Genomic DNA, 18115 nt, shown 5'->3' with positions numbered 1-18115 from the left:
TTATAATTTAAATATACTTATCTTAAATATTTTGTTGGCAGATGATCAAGATGATGGTTACCGTGGTAACCGTGTTCACAATTTGCTGGCTGCCTCTCAATGTCTTTTTGGTAAGTCACTTGGTTACAAGAAGCCTATCAATAGCAGAGCATAAAGACAAAGATCATTAATTGTATATTATATTAAAGCCAACGTTTCGTAATATTATAGATTCTCTTCAATATTAGAGGCACAATTATCTAAGTTTGAGAGCTTACAATGAGATATACGTTATACAACAACACGTATATTGTTTTACCGCGATCACAGAATATTTGGAAACCTCATTAAATTGGTAACTTAATAGTTATAAGCAAATTATTGGATTGACATAAATGAGATGAGGATGTTACAGAAGGTTCTTCTATCTTATTAAATAGAACGTACTTATTACATAGTACATTAGTACATTGTAGGTATTGGATATGTTCCTATAATATACTAAGAAACCTGCTAGTTTCCTACAGCTGCATGTCATTTAAATCCAGTTAGCATTATTCCGTAAATGGTGCAAAATCATCAAAATAAACATGTTATTACAACGCAATTTCTATATGTTGGTATCACTACTGAGTAGGTACACAAAATATCATTTTATTTATTATAGACATCATGAATTTATTCGCGTAATTGAATAAATTAATCAAAACAGTGTTATATACAATCTCAGCTTAAAGCCGTCAACAAATATCTATCAAAGAATCGGTAGAAAATTGGGAAAGCTTACGAAGTTTTATATTTTATCTCTTGTCATCGTATTTAATACCTCGCCTATCCGCCCATTTCCGAAAGTAATATTTCTTAGAAATTATCGTAAAACCCGACAACTGACAGGTTTTTTTATAATATAATGATATTATCGGTCGTAGTAGAGAATAATTCTTAACTTTATTCCTTCAGTATTAAGTTCGTAGGTGAAGCATGCATAAATATATAGGTAAGTATATATGCAATAATAATAATCAACCATGCCAGATCTCAATTATTAAAATAGCAAGATTTAAAACTTCCCAATGGCCATTCAAACGCACTTACATAAATATAGCAAATATACATTGGGATAAATCCAAATCATACAGACTTTTAATACTGAATAACGTGGTCTTTAGATGCTGTGGAGTGCCCATGAAAACGACGACGAATGGACTGCCTGGCCAGGGATGCCGTACGTGTGGTTCGCGAGCCACTGGCTGGCGATGTCGCACTGCTGCTACAATCCTATCATCTACTGCTACATGAACTCGCGATACCGAAGGGGCTTCCAGCAGGTAACATTCCTGCTATGTATTACATTGTATATCTGCTACAATCCTATCATCTACATGAACTCGCGATACCGAAGGGGCTTCCAGCAGGTAAGGACGTGGTTTAAGCCCGTTTTCAGCTGGTAATACTCAAATCCGTGACGCTGTCTTTAAGTGGTCTGTCTCGTCCACTATTATGTATTTCGGTAATAATTTCATCAGTAGATTCTGCAAACCAAGAAGGAAGATTTACTTATATGAGAATTTTAGACAGGCTCTATCTATCTTCTTCTAAAGATTTTAAGTTTGTAAGAAGTAATCTCTGAAGGTACTGAAAAGACTGTGAAAATTGTTTTACCTTTCTTTTTTATAAATTACAAATATAGATTACCCTGATAAATGCAGATATGCACCTACAGTTTAAATTTAAACAGCCTACATATTCTCGATAAGGGTTAGGTTTGCACGTGTGATACATTTCTCACTTCAGTTATATAAATTGAGTTAAGTCAAAGGCAACATTAGTTCCATAATATAATCTTGCTCTTAGTGTTGTTAATCAGACTTACACTCAAACTTTTGAGTATAGTATTCAGGAAAACTTCTTTCAAAAGCGCTTTTAAGCGCTTTAGCATTTGCAATTAGATTTAACGATTCGGAAAGTACAAGGTGGGCCAAAAGAAGTCATCCGATGTTGTTTGGCTCTCATTTTTTTTCTAAATTAAAAACTTCGATTCTGTTTTTTGATTATGTTTATTTGAACCTTTAAAATTTTATTGGTTAAGTCGAGAAGATGATATCGGCCAAATGGGCGCCGTCACAATTGATTGCCATACGGGCTCGTTTTATGGCATTTCTCATCACTTCAGCGAGAACTTCGGGCGACAAATTCTCGCACTCGTGTCTAATGTTGTCCTTGAGGGCTTCCAAGGTCTCAGCCTTGTTCATGTAAACAAAAAAACCCCACAAAAAAGTCTGGAACGGTTAAATCGGGCGATCTTTCGGGCCAGTGCAAATCGCTAAAACGAGAGATGAGGCGACCCGGGAAAGCCGCCCTCAGAATATCGGTTGTGGCTCGCGCAGTGTGTGCCGTTGCTCCGTCCTGTTGGAACCACATATTCTCCAGTCCTAATTCGTCCAATTGCGGCAGAAAAAAACTCAGTCAACATGGCTCTATAGCGTGCACCGTGCCCGTAGCATGTTTCCGGCGACAGCGGCGATATTCTCGGCAGAACGGGTGCTCCGGGGCCGGCCACTCTTGGCAACGTCTCGTGTGGTCCCATACTCTTCAAGGTTGGTGGCCAAACGGCGCAGTGTTTGCGCAGTCAGTGTCGGACGGCCGGGGAATCGGCGACGAATTGTTACGCAAAAAAGTTGACACGATTATTCCGCGTTATTGGGTACTGTATCGCTCCATGGCTTGTTCACTTGTATTCTACATCTGTCCAGTACACAAATGTCAAAACAGATTTGACATTGGCGGCCATTTGCAAAAATGAGAGCATCTTCCAATAGGGTGATTTCTTTTGGCCCACCTTGTATTTGCTACTAGGAAGAGCTGGTAGAGATTACTTATGTTGCTCTTTATGAATAAGCTATAAATTATACCTACAATGTTTTGATATTATTTTGATCTCTATTGAATAGGATTCCCTTCAAACTCAAACTCAAAAAAAAAAATTGAATGATGGAATTCAACTAACTTTCACTATATTGATGATTTCATTTTTATTATAATTTCAATAAGATTAACAAAAAGTATACCTAACATTGAACTTGTTTCTGGTTTCGTATACAACTAAACATTTCTTTTCTAGTGTCTATTTCACATGCTAAACTCTATTAAATATTGTGAGTAGTTTAAAGAAGAGTGTAATATTGTGTGATAATTCCATAGCATTTAGACACAATATAATTGAAGGGACATTTCTGCTTATATTTATTGTTGGTAATCTATCATTTACAAGTAGAGAGCGTAATTGACTTTTAATTTTCTACTATACTAGCTTACCGCCCGCGGCTTCGCCCGCTTTGACTTAAACCTAATAAATTATATACTAAAACCTTCCACTTGAATCACTCTATCTATTAAAAAAACCGCATCAAAATCCGTTGCGTAGTTTGAAAGATTTAAGCATACAAAGGGATATAGGGACGGAGAAAGTGACTTTGTTTTATACTATGTAGTGAAGTATAAGGATCGTTATTTAAAAACGATTAATTATTATTTATGTATAATTTTAGTCCATTGAATGAGTCCCTCCAAGGGGGGTCTAGAGTGCGTGAGTTAGTAACGTAAGATGTTTGTTCGGAAACATGTCAAGAGTACCTAGGTAATAAACATACTAAAACCCCGGGACACTAGAAGGAGCCCCGGAGTGGGGGGAGGGGGGAAAAGGTCCATTTTTTTTCATTTTTCGCTTAAAGCTCAAAAACGGTACATGTTAGAGAAAAACTTTCAAGGAAAAGTTGAAAGGCCATAAAATTATCTACAAGTTGTACCTAAATCATTTTTTTCTATTCGCAGCCGTTTTCGAGCTACATCCCATGAAATGTGAAAAATTCGAAAGCTTTTTATTTTACCTAACTACTCTAATAAATTCAATACCTCCTAAACGCCTCCATAGTGGAATCTGTTTTTTTTATCAATGATAGACCTAATTATGAGCAATCTATTTGTACCGGTCACAAATTGCACTTTTGAGTTTTTTGGAAGAAAAAAAAAAGGTCAAGTTCAGTAACTCAAACTACCCTAATATAATATTTTGACAATCGATTCCTCCTAAAGGCTTCCATGGAGGAATGTGTTTATTTTACCAATCATAGACCTAATTAAGAGCAATCTATCAGTACCGGTCACAAGTTGCACATTTGAGTTTTTTGGAAGAAAAAAAATAAAAAGTTCAAGTATCGTAACTACCCTAATAAAATTCAATTCCCCGTAAAGGCCTCCGTGGTGGATTCTGGTATTTTTATCAATGATAGACCTAATTATGAGCAATCTATCTGCACCGGTCACAAGTTGCACTTTTGAGTTTTTTGGAAGAAAAAAATAAAAAGATCAAGTTCAGTAACTCAAACTACCCTAATATAATATTTTGACAATCGATTCCTCCTAAAGGCTTCCATGGAGGAATGTGTTTATTTTACCAATTATAGACCTAATTAAGAGCAATCTATCAGTACCGGTCACAAGTTGCACATTTGAGTTTTTTTGGAAGAAAGAAATATTTTTTGATCGTATGGGGAAATTGTTAGAGCCAAAATCATTTTTACTGCGTGTAACTCAGAAACGGTAGGATATAGGAAAAAATGATTTAGGTACAACTTGTAGATAATTTTATGGCCTTTCAACTTTTCCTTGAAAGTTTTTCTCTAACATGTACCGTTTTTGATATTTAAGCGAAAAATGAAAAAAATGGACCTTTTCCCCCCTCCCCCCACTCCGGGGCTCCTCCTAGTGTCCCGGGGTTTTAGTATGTTTATTACCTAGGGACTCTTGACATGTTTCCGAAGAAACATCTTACGTTACTAACTCACGCACTTTAGAACTTTTTATTCAATGGACTATTTGTAATTATTTATATATTTTTAGTATTTGTTGTTATAGCAGCAACAGAAACATACCAATTGTGAAAATTTCAGCTTTCTAGCTATCACGGTTTAGGAGATACAGCCTGGAGACAGACAGACACTGTTTTATTTTTATGTAAATATTATGTGAACTTATATTATACTAGCTTCCGCCCACGACTTTGTACGTGCATCCCCGTTTTTCCCCGTTCCCGCAAGACTTTCGGGAAATCTTTTCTTAGCGGATGCCTACGTCCTAACATCTACCTGCATGCCAAATTTCAGCTCGATACGTCCAGTGGTTTGGGCTGTGCGTTGATAGATCACTATATCAGTCACCTTTGAGTTTTATATATATAGATTACTAGCGGTCCGCCCCGGCTTCGCCCGTGGTACATAATATTTACGTTTTCTCTACATAAGAACTATCCTCGTACTTCAAGGAATATAATAAAAAAAGAATTAAACACTTGACCGTAATTTGAAGCTTACTTATTGAGAAGGTACCTAGCTTTTTCCGCCTATTTTCCCTCTCTTTCTCGTTGTATATATGCTATCTCTCTCGCACACGGCACACCTCCCACCAGGTGGCGCGGCCGGCGCACGATAATGTGCAGGCGCTTGATCTTCTTCATTGGCGTCTAGCTTCCGCCGCGAGAAGGTTGTCTACAAGACTACAACCTTGGTGCTATTAAGTATTAAGTATTGCTTAAAGCAAGTGCTAAAAGTGTTAAAAAGTGTATCCCGTCGGATCGGTACAGTGAGTTATTTTTACATCTATTCTAATAATATTTTACTTAAAAATGAGTAAAAATCTTTAAAGTCAACGGTATAATCGTTGGACTTTATTTAAAATGCTGAGGTTTTTAATGAATCCTTCAGCAATAGTTTATTTTTCAATATGCTTATATACTTAATAGCATGAATAAAGATATTTAAAATTAACGATACAACCGTTACATTTTACTTGAAATAGTAACTTTTCTTTTGAAATATTTCATTATGCAATATGTACTAATTAATATTTGAATTTTTAATACTGTGAGTAAAGCTATTTTAACGGTGTTACCGTTCGGCTTTACTCGAATCGTTAATATTACTTTTGTGATTATTTGATATTACTAGATATATCAAATACCCTCTCTTGTATATAGATATTTTTAATATTTTATTTCATTTTTAATAATGTGTTTTTATTACAAGGGTACAAGTGAATTTTTCGTGGAAAAATTACAATTAATACTTAGTATGGATATGAGCCAACTCAAAGCTTTACAGGCATACAATCCATTGCTACGACTTTATTACATTGTCGTTATCGCTAGGAACGGTTCGGAATTCCTATCATAGTTTATTACTAAAAATTATCGAACGAGATGAGTCAGCTCCAAGAAGTCACGACATGTCAGAACACGTTGTGATATTATTTTATAAATCGTACGGGAGTTACCGCTCAACTGAATAATGATGGAATTCGCTCATGTATAGTAGATACGTACCATGAATGTTCCACACATTCAAAACTATCCGTAGTCTATACGTGTCCTTTTATGAGTATTATTCTGATCCGTTTTTATGTGAAAATACACATATTACACACGGCTAATTTGATTGAAAATTACGTTTCCTATGTTCAAATGATGCAACTTTTTTGTTAAAACGAGTAAGTACCAAAAATTTTACAATTAAATTCTTTGGTTTACTGAACTTGTGCTGAAAGGGTTATCGTATAATAATTATCGAGATATCTTAATATAATTAATTAGATTTAGATACACTTATTTCAAAGGATTTACAATTCACTTCTAACGTTTTAGAATAATATTATAAACTTGTACACCTTGACAAAAAGTAAAAAATTGCGGGTGAGTGGAGATTATTTTGTGCAATTAAATATTATAACGTCCTACGACGGTATGGTTGCGTTCGTAAGGAATGTTAACGGATATAAAGCAACTAAATGTTACATCGATTGCATGAACAAAAATAAATATGAATCGAAGTTCATTTTAAAATTTAGTGAATTGATTTGAATTATGAATTTATTAAATGTCGCTAACATTGGAAAATAAGTTAAAGGACCTTGTTAATTGCTATATTATTTAAATGATTATTTACTGCTATTTTTATATTAGCACTAAGGTGTATTCTTGCTCGAAGCAGAATACATAAATGTGGCCACTACTCCTCGCAGGGGTTAGCCAGGTCAAATTCACCCTCGCAGGGTGTCTCTTAAGCATTTTTTGGCAGGCCCTACTTATTTCTAGTTACAAACATCCCTCGCGCAGCTGTCGCTCGCAGGGAAATGGTGCAAATATATATCGGCCCTCGCGGGGCTTTGATTACAATCGTCCCTCACGGAAAAGATGGTGCGAATATATATCAGCCCTCGCGGGGCTTTGATTACAACCGTCCCTCATGGAGAAATGGTGCAAATATATATCAGCCCTCGCGGGGCTTTGATTACAACAGTACCTCACGGAGACATGGTGCAAATATATATCAGCCTTCGCGGGGCTTTGATAACAACCGTCCCCACGGGGAAATGGTGCAAATATATATCAGCCCTCGCGGGGCTTTAATGGCGATTGGTGCAAATATACAAAGGATTGATCATTAAAATGATCATAGATATTTGCTTTTGTCAACGAGGACCCACGAAAGAAGTTTTGGATATGACCGTATCGGATCTTCACTCTTCTAAGGTAGGTAGAAAAAGGTTTTGAAATCTACTTCACAGTGGGCAGTATAGTAAATGACCTAATAAATACAATAAAGGTTAGATACGTCAAATAATGGGCGCATGAAATTGATACTTCGTATCCTAAAAGTTTACGCTTCAGGAATCAGGAAACCACCATTGGTTTACCAATTATGGAAATTGGAATTGAACAAATTGTATTTACCAATGCAAAGCCTAATCACAACAAAGGAAGGCGAGTCGGATCAAATATCATCTCGCAGATGATTTGTGGCGGTGGTTTCGAGGATTGTCACCAAGCCTTGTGTCAACGGTATGTTTGGTATCGTAATTAAATGGCACTAGCCGACCAATTTTCATATACAAACATCGGAAGAGATTTTTTAATCGCAAAGCGATTGAATGTAACAAATGACGATTGATTACGTATAGTTGACCTCTCATAGGCCTATTTTAGTTGCCCGGTCTTGTAGGCAATTTATTTGACTCGTTTTTCAACCCATTTGACCTCATTATTGCACCCATGAGATTTTTCTTCGGGGCTCAAACAATAAATCGCTGAGGGATTAGGATAATCGTTTGTTAGACAAGTTTTTTGTCATCCCACCAGGATTATTATATTGTATAATAAAGTTATATACAACTATTAACGTAAAACGTTTAAGTACTCAACGAATGCTGAGAATACTGACTGTTGAGTTACATAGGATAGAGGATAAATAACGGAAAGTCAATCTTTCCAAACAAAAGCCTCTTATTATTAGATATTACTTGGAACCCCTACCCTTAACGAGAAAGCTCTGCCAAATGACTTCTCATTTCTTTGCTTTGAGGGGGGGGGGGGGGCAATAAATGAAATGTACAGGCTATACGGCTTTTAAAATATAAGTCTGGTAATCGAACTAAACTTTGCTGGTTTAGTTCTTGCTATATCGCTATCCGTGCCTGCTTCTCGTGTTTACGGGTGAATTAAGTTTATCAATAGTCATAAATGCAATGCTATTCAGAGGATATACTGCATTTAAAACATGACAAAGTCTGGTAAGCGAACTAAACTTTGCTAGTTTAGTTCTTGCTATATCGCTGTCCGTGGCTGCCTCGCGTGTTTACGGATGAATAAAGTAATGTCCTGTCTTCGCATCCACAGCTAACTGTCCTATACTGTCATAATCTTAACACAGATTCATTCGACATAGCTCCCCACGAGCTCAGTTCTTCATTTTTGCACTCGCACAACTGTGGACAACACAAGAGCAATGCCTCCATTGGTAGCAGTCACAATCAAGGGATAACTAACCTTAGGCTAGCCATATTACGGATGTTGGAACAACCGACTATATTCAGGGCAATTTTCTTTGTTCAGTGTAACGTTTAGACTGTCGTAGCATTCCTACGGAACAAAGATGGGATCAGATCTGCATCCTTAATGCAGTTAATCGAAAGGAGATACTTTCAGACGACGATAGTATTCAAAACCCACCATATTCCTTAACATAATAATGCATAGTTAAGCTTATAATCTCTCTTGCCATTATGTCAGTTAGAGACCTGAACGACGCGATAGAGTACCGCTATTTCAGTAGTAGTAACACCTAGAAGGGTGAAGGTATTCTGGAAAGCGGAACTGAAGGCCCGGTCAGCAGCATCAGCCACCTAATAGACAGTGTTCAGTGCTGCACCACTATAATCTGCAAAATGACTCTGACGGTATGAAAATGTGGAGTACATTTTCAAAATATCAAATGATATAGTTGGAATAAAAATCCTATTTGCCTCCGTCTATCCAAAAGACATACGGAGTAGCTAGTAGCAGTTGGTTGAATTAGAATAAAGTAACTATAGTTAAAATCCTTTGTTACTGACTGGATAAATTTGGCTCTTTTCCTATCTGACGTTCATATAGCTGTTGACTGCCTAGTGTTGTGCACAAACACTATTATTATAAACTAGCGGTCCGCCCCGGCTTCGCTCGTGGTACTTACGTTTTCTCTACATAAAAACCATCCTCGTACTTCAAGGAATATAAAAAGAATTATCGAAATCGGTTCAGCCGTTCTCGAGTTATGCGCTTACCAACACATTTTGCGATTCATTTTTATATAAGTATAAGAATAAGAAGATAAGTCACGTTATGTAGTCCCGAGGCTTTCGGTATATAAGTTCTGATGTAAATCATAATTATATCTTAAAACCGAATTGATTAAAAGTAACGTACTTGGCTGTAGTAATTGCAGTTTTGGGACACAGATAAGCTCCTTATCATTTTAGTCTCTTAAGTTCAGTATATTTGTTTCCAGTACAGAGTTTATGACCTATCAGTTTTAAATAAATAATTCATGCATTGTACTGAAAGTACTAGCCATGTTTAGATTATGATTGGTGGCGTTGGCTCTAAACATTAATAGATACCGCACGGTTTGGTTGGATGTTAAAAATCTGTATTATAATTAAAACCGTTTACCTGTTTTGATATTTTATTGCCTTATTCAAGGGGTGACCTTTTAAATTTATTTCTGACCCCAAAAGTAAGGACCAAGTTCTCTTCTTGTCCGCTTGTAGCAGGTTGGGTTAAAACTGTGTGAGTTGAGACAGGTGGTAATTCTATGTTAAGATGATTCAATTGTGCTTCTACAGAGTTCTAATTGAATAAATAAAGGTTTGAGTTTGAGGTATTTTTGCCTCGTCGGGATCAGCTGTTGCTTCATTTTGTAAGTAACATCTAAATGCGTAATTGAAAGTCGTTACTGGCGTTTTCGCAGATTTACGCTAAAGATAGTGAAAATTGTAGTAACTTTAACTTTTCAAGCCCAAAAGGTTAACTAAGGTACGCTTGAACCAATCTCATAAGTTCTAATACTTTTAATCATTATGATTAACTTTTTGGTTCTTATTTGATTAACTTTTCATCTGGGATTGTTAATATAAATAATATAAAAATTTGTGTGATTTATTGGTATACTATCTGCACACCTTACTCTTTCAAATAAAGAAATAAGTAATTACTTATGTACCTATTCAAATTCACATTGGCGTCCATATATTGTACACCAGGTGGGTAACAAACAGGTCTCAATAAGTAAGCTTCAAATTACGGTCAAGTGTTTAATAGCTGTGTTTTACCTGAAAATAAAACACATATTAAATACTTACCTATATTTGAAGCTTACACTTAACGTCCACCTGTTGAGGATTTTCGACTCAATGAAGAAGATCAAGCGCCTGCACATTATCGTGCGCCGGCCGCGCCACCTGGTGGGAGGTGTGCCGTGTGCGAGAGAGATAGCATATATACAACGAGAAAGAGAGGGAAAATAGGCGGAAAAAGCTAGGTACCTTCTCAATAAGTAAGCTTCAAATATAGGTAAGTATTTAATATGTGTTTTATTTTCAGGTAAAACACAGCTATTATCGAAATCGGTTCAGCCGTTCTCGAGTTATGCGCTTACCAACACATTTTGCGATTCATTTTTATATATAAGAAGATTATGTGTAATGTGTATATTAGGTAGTAATCCAAAAATTATCTTTGTATAATTCGGAAATGCTATTATTTTTAATATTTCTGCTATAAATATAATTTGATATTTCTATGGAAATAATGAATTATTCATGTCATTTCAAGCAGATTAAATTACATTTAGGGGTGATGATATTATATTTCCTAATTTTGCAAGTCACTTTATTTGACAAGCTGAAGGTATAATTATGTTTTCGGTGTAGTGGTTATTATTTCAAATATAGTTAACAGAAGGAAAGGTGCCAGGTTGGAATCCAGTCAACATGTTTTTAAATAGTTTATATATTTAATTTCATCGATTGATTTTATATCGATTCTGTCCGCATGAAGAATTTTTTTTGTTTGTTTAAAAGTTTTATACGTATAGAAATTATTTTATTCGATTTCATCTTCTACACGTAGCAAAGTCTATAAAGTCTGGCCAATTCGTTTCCAACGTACAACGGGATTAAAAAACATTTGTTTGTTTTGAGCGCTCTAAAAATAAACCTTAATATTGAAGAGTGATATTCAAACATATTGGTCTATAACATAATATTTATGGAATTATTTTATAAATATTTATAACATACTAATATTATAAATGCGAAAGTAACTCTGTCTGTCTGTCTGTTACTCAATCACGCCTAAACTACTGAACCAATTTGCGTGAAATTTGGTATGGAGATATTTTGATACCCGAGAAAGGACATAGGCTACTTTTTATTGCGAAATATGTACCACGGGCGAAGCCGGGGCGGACCGCTAGTCACTACATAGTATAAAACAAAGTCGCTTTCCCTGTCCCTATGTCCCTATGTCCCTATGTCCCTTTGTACGCTTAAATCTTTGAAACTACGCAACGGATTTTGATGCGGTTTTTTTTAATAGATAGAGTGATTCAAGAGGAAGGTTTATATGTATAATAAGATCCATTAAGTAGTGGAGAAGTACTGTTATTTTTGAGGTTTCTAATGTGATGTCGTAAAAAATTACATTTATTCCGCTTACATTGCAAACGCAGGCTGAACCCTACGAGTTTTATCAAAATAATGTACTAAGTATTATACACATTGAAAAGGTCTACAGAAAAGTCCGCGATGGTATATGTCTATCTCTTATGGATAACCCACAATAACTTTTTTTGTCATTTACTTTTTACGACAAATAATGGCTAATTTTCGAAGCGATTTTAACCAATACAGCATTAATCCTTAAGCAATTAAATACCATGGATACATTGTTCATTTAATATAGATCTATATGGCCCTTTACACCGCATGATTTAAGTGAATATTTTCGAAGATATTACAGATTTAAAAATTGCGGGACGTAGCGTTTGCGGCCGCCCGGCTATGTATTTTATACCCGTGCGAATTGCGATGCCGGAGCGGGCCGCTATATTTTTATACCTATACAACGTTCACAATTTTTCTGTAGTGTATTTAGTATCAGCATTGCACCCGTGCGAAGCCGGGGCGGGTCGCTAGTTTATAATAAATATTTTATTGAAATAATAATAATTGATCATTCATGATATATCAGAATAAATCCCACCTTATTCCACCTATTAAAAAATTAATTAAAATATTAATATATTAAAAACAGACAGATTAATCCGTCCATTTGATTCCAATAAATACTTGTAAAATTCCATTTCAATTGGCAAACAAGCCGCTATTGGCACAATGAATATATCCTATTATTTTATTTAACCTTCGTTATAAATATACTTCAATCAATTTCAACACGTGTTCATGAATAATTATTGGAAACTATATGAATGCTATTTATTAGCCTTCAAGGGATTCTATAGATTACCTTTGATACTTAATTGTAAATCAATTATTAGATAAGTATTCACGAGTTTCTCTGAGAACAATAGATTCGCTGACTGATTTTTAGGGTTCCGTACCCAAAGGGTAAAACGGACCCTATTGCTGAGACTTCGTTGTCTGTATGTCTGTCTGTCTTCAGGTTGCATCTCATGAACCGTGATAGCTAGAAAGCTGAAATTTTCACAAATGAGGGGCAGATGCATTATGCATCCATCTGTTTCACTGATCGATTTTCTTTGGGGACAAGTAGGCCTTCTGTGTCCTGCCAGACCGAGACATTTTTCGGAGGCGGTCAATAACGTATAAGTTGAAAGAATTTAAATTAAAGTTTAAGTGACTGTGTGTTTGACATTTTATTAACTCGTGTAAATAGTGACAAGCAATATCTTATATTGGGAGAATTTTCTAGAAAATGTTGGTACGCTTTTTGAACCGTGTTGAACCTTTAATATTGATTTAGAATGACAAACCAACCATGCGAGTGCATTTGATTTACTATACAGGGTGTCCCACTATTAGTATACTAAGCGCGAAGAGACTTGTAGTTTTGCATACCTTTATTTTTCCTTAAAATCCATGTTTCCGTCTATAGCTTCGCGCAACCGGCATATACCGCTTCGCTAATATGAGCATTTTGTCTATGAAAACATAATCTTAAACGATAGCTCATGTGCGGGTGGCAAAGTTGAGCGGGTCGCTTGTTAGGGGTGTACACATAGAGTTTTAAGAATTCATCTATTTGTCAAAGGAAAACGTCTGGAATTTTATAAGTATTTTTTACGTATGCAAAACTATTACCTTGGGGCTTAGTATACCGTTGCTGGGACACCCTGTATATGTACAAGAAAATATACGAGAAAAAAGTTGAAGCTTTTTTCATTAATAATAATAATCAACCAATGCAACTTTTGAAGTGAAACTTCTTTAGGTGCGTTGAGCTTGAGAGTAAAATTTCGAGGTCGCGTTATGGCATTATCGACACGATAGTAAGGCGACGATTTTTGGTATCTTTGAATCTTGCCCAAGAAGTTTCACTTCTGACACGTATGCTCGTATAATAAGTAAATATTTTATTATACTAAAAATATTTAGCTTTACCTACCTAATAGCCAATTTATGTTTTAATTTATACTTCCATAATCTAAAATTTACGTTATTATACAATTTAATTATTTATGTTTATTCCCTTGCGTAATATAAATGATATTGACAACTCATTTCTGCAATTGACAGTCTATTGGTAATACGGTTAGATGCTTGCATAATATTATTCAGAGCTATGACTGGTTTTTGTAAAGAAATATATGGATATTTTAAACTACACTCGATATAATTATAGGTACAGGGAATTTATTATTGGACTGAGGCATCGTAGCATGAAAGTTGTAACTATTTTTTATTATATAAATGTACTAGTGGTCCGCCCCGGCTTCGCCCGTGGTACCTACATGTTTAAACTATCCTATCTTTCAAGTTGGATCGAACTGCACATGGTGTGCGAATTTTATTATAATCGGTTGAATCGTATCGGTTGAATTGAATCGTAAACAATGGACTATTGTTAATTATTTAAAATAATAATTTAAAAAATATATTCATCATAGACCGGGAGATACTGACACAAAATTTCGAGTCATTTGTAACAGGATGGCGGTTCTACAGGGGTCTTAGTACGCAATGACAAAAAGAAAAACGATGGTGTGAACGCTGGTACCGGCGGCTTAGTCGCGTGGGCGTTAGTCGAACTCGTTGGAAAAATAGCGAAGTCAAACGATTTGTAACACAAAAATTTTAGAATTTACCGATAGCCCATAAAAAAGAAGTAGGCGGTAGTGTCATGCCATACTTTTCCGGTGTGACTTACAGCCCGCCATACCGACGCGAATGTGTTGATTTAAAAAAAACAATTCAACCATTTGTACCAGGCTAACTTTTGCACAGGTAACCATCGTCGTGCAGCCATTTACGAAAATCGCCATGCCATACTTTTCGGACGATTCCAAATGGTCGCCATACCGCCGAAAATCTGCAAATTTTTTTTTCGCCGAACCATTTGTAACACCCTAAATTTTTTTTTCAACAACTCCTGAATGATTATAAATAGAAGTGTGATAATGCCATACCTGTGGGAGGTGGCGAATGTGTATAAGATTTTTTTTAATTGTATGATTTTATTCGTATTTTGAACGATTTGTAACAGTATGGCATTAATCTTTCCTATAAGTTTGAGGTTCAACAAATATGAATACAAAATTTCAAAGATCTAGGTGGTAGAAATCTTCACTTCTATAAATTAATAATAAATTTATTTATGAAGTATGGCAGCACTTTTTCCCCCTACTAGAAGTATGGCAAATATAATAATGGTCACATTTTATCAAATACTCTCCAAAAATCCAAATGCAATACTGGTACAAAAAGTTTGGCGAAAAAAAAAATTATTTGCAGATTTTCGGCGGTATGGCGACCATTTGGAATCGTCCGAAAAGTATGGTATGGTGATTTTCGTAAATGGCTACACGACGATGGTTACCTGTGCAAAAGTTAGCCTGGTACAAATGGTTGAATTGTTTTTTTTTAAATCAACACATTTGTGTCGGTATGGCGGGCTGTAAGTCACACCGGAAAAGTATGGCATGACACTACCGCCTACTTCTTTTTTATGGGCTATCGTTAAATTCTAAAATTTTTGTGTTACAAATCGTTTGACTTTCGCTATTTTTACGACGAGTTCGACTAACGCCCACGCGACTAAGCCGCCGGTACCAGTGTTCACACCATCGTTTTTCTTTTTGTCATTGCGTACTAAGACCCCTGTAGAACCGCCATCCTGTTACAAATGACTCGAAATTTTGTGTCAGTATCTCCCGGTCTATCAGTTTTCAATCTACTTATAGTGGTTTAAAGTTAACTCAAAAATGGAGCATTTTCGTAAATTTTCTAAAAAATCTTAGAGATTGTGTAAGAAATGTTATAGTATGCTATATATTCGTGATCTACTCAATAAGCTCTTTCATTTGATACCCCACACGGCATGTTTTGGAAATTTTTATTTTTTTCTTTGTATGCCATATTTAATTACCGGGGTGGGGGGAGGGGGACCACAAAACTGATTGGCAATATCTGTCTATAGGATGTCTGGGATCTATACAATATATATCAGAAGTCAGATTTAGGTCCGCTATTTTTGGATATGAACATATCCTTGGAGCCTGCTCTAAGTATCAATTTTCATAAAACACCTCGGTAAGTTTACACTTTGTTATCGTTATAAAAGTATGTATGGCTTGTTTGTTTCAAAAATTAATCGTTTATAGTTAACTTAAAATAATAATTATGTTCTAATAGTCTAAGATCCCACCGCAGGATTTGTGCGTTCATAGTTTTTTTGATGAAAGTAAAATTTTATGCATATTTATAACTAGAGGTCCACCCCGGCTTCGCCCGTGGTACATATTTCGCAATAAAAGGTAGCCTATGTCCTTTCTCGGGTATCAAAATACTGTATCTCCTCTAATATGTATCTCCATACCAAATTTCATGCAAATTGGTTCAGTAGTTTAGGCGTGGTTGAGTAACAGACAGACAGACAGAGTTACTTTCGCATTTATAATATTAGTATGGATTAGGAGAATATATATCGACTAGGTTGCCAGTCAATTGTTGGCCGCAAGCATTTTTAATTAATATTCATCATCTTTAACAGCCAGCAACCCTTATTTGCGGCCGGATTTATTTAGGCAACCATATATGATAATTAAAAGAAAAAAAATAGCTTCAATTTGTGCGGTTTTTTTTAATAGATAGAGTAATTCAATAGGAAGGTTTTAGTAAATAATTTATTAGGTTTTAGACAAAGCGGGTGAAGCCTCGGGGGGTAAGCTAGTTACTTAATAATTTAAACGATAGATGTACCATATAAACATAGGTAATATAGGAGAAAGCGGAACAATTTGTGGCGACAAACTTATTGTTTCCTCACTGGGGAATGGATGTGTTTAGTAACAACTTTAGATCTGTTTAATAACTAGTCTGGTAACTAGTTTATGTATTCTATATTAATGTGGTTTACATAAGCATAAGATATCGGAAATAAATATATCAACTCGTTAGATCGTTTTTTTTAAAGCCCAGTCTCTTTATTAAACACAAGACAAGAAGACATAACATTATGTATTATGTATGAAATTTTAAGTCTTTAAAGATATATGGACTGCATAAAAAGTGAAACAACTATTGTTAGGTATTGGAGAAAAATTCAATTGATTGGTGTATTGGCAAAGCTCCTAATTGATATAACTTCCTGTGAGAAATTTCCAGAACTTCAGATAATAGTCTGTACTGGATTTATTGACTTTCATACTCTTTAATAAACAGATCTGTACTATTATAAAACTGAGGAGTTTGTTTGTTTGTATAAACGCGCTAATCTCAGGAACTACTGGTCCGATTTGAAAAATTCTTTTGGTGTTAGATAGCCCATTTATCGAGGAAGGCTATAGGCTATATATCATCACGCTAAGACAAACAGGAGCGGAACACTGCGGATAAAACCGCAGGGCACAACTAGTTCTTTAATAAACAGATAATTTAAAATTAAAATACGGAAAATGTCTTACATGCTTTTACAAATATCGTCGGGGGCAATTAGAACAAACGTCTTTCGTTTCACAAGCAATTCCTATTCTTTTCAGCTAGGTCATTGAATCCACTAAAATGAGAGACATTTTTACTTACTCGTAGGTAAGGTTTGTGTCTCAAAAATTTTTCGTCGATTTTCTTCATTCTTTGTAATTCTTTTAAATGTACCTATACTTACATATTTATGCAGCATAGGACTTAAAGATAATAAAATAAAATATTATTATTACTACGAAATGTATGAATCAAATAATAAATAGCGGTATATTTCATACTCCGCCCGCCCGAGTACGATCGAAAGAGCTCGAGCTTCTTTATGGAACTTTATATTTTAAAATGATTTATTTCGCTTTATGTTGCTTATCTTTCATAAATCTTACTATGAGGAATGTCTCTATGTATTCAATATGTCTGTATGTATTTAAGAAATTATATTTAAATTTTAACAGAAATACAATGAAAGAATGAAGAAAACAGAAAAACTTAATTATTGTGAATTAAAATATGTGTTCTCAGTTCTTAAACTATTTACATAATCTACATAATATTTTAGTCAATGTTGACTCAAAGTCCCTAAATAAAA

General features: G+C 35.1%; 1 protein-coding gene across 1 annotated transcript in view; it reads left to right on the top strand.

The window, feature by feature from the left end:
- Window positions 1–18115, top strand: part of LOC149485444 (RYamide receptor-like) — a 33660-nt gene that overhangs the window by 3977 nt on the left and 11568 nt on the right. The window contains exons 3-4 of the mRNA XM_089699687.1: window positions 42–110; window positions 1149–1307. Coding sequence (XP_089555813.1) covers window positions 42–110; window positions 1149–1307 — 228 coding nt within the window. The remainder of the gene's footprint in view (window positions 1–41; window positions 111–1148; window positions 1308–18115) is intronic.

The sequence above is a fragment of the Colias philodice genome, chromosome 10 (genome assembly GCF_061535455.1).
Source record: "Colias philodice isolate Cphi_HAF_F1 chromosome 10, ilColPhil1 Martin Lab GWU primary, whole genome shotgun sequence".
Lineage (NCBI taxonomy): Eukaryota > Metazoa > Arthropoda > Insecta > Lepidoptera > Pieridae > Colias > Colias philodice.
Note: the sequence above shows the minus strand (reverse complement) of the source record. Positions and strands in the feature narration are given on the sequence as shown.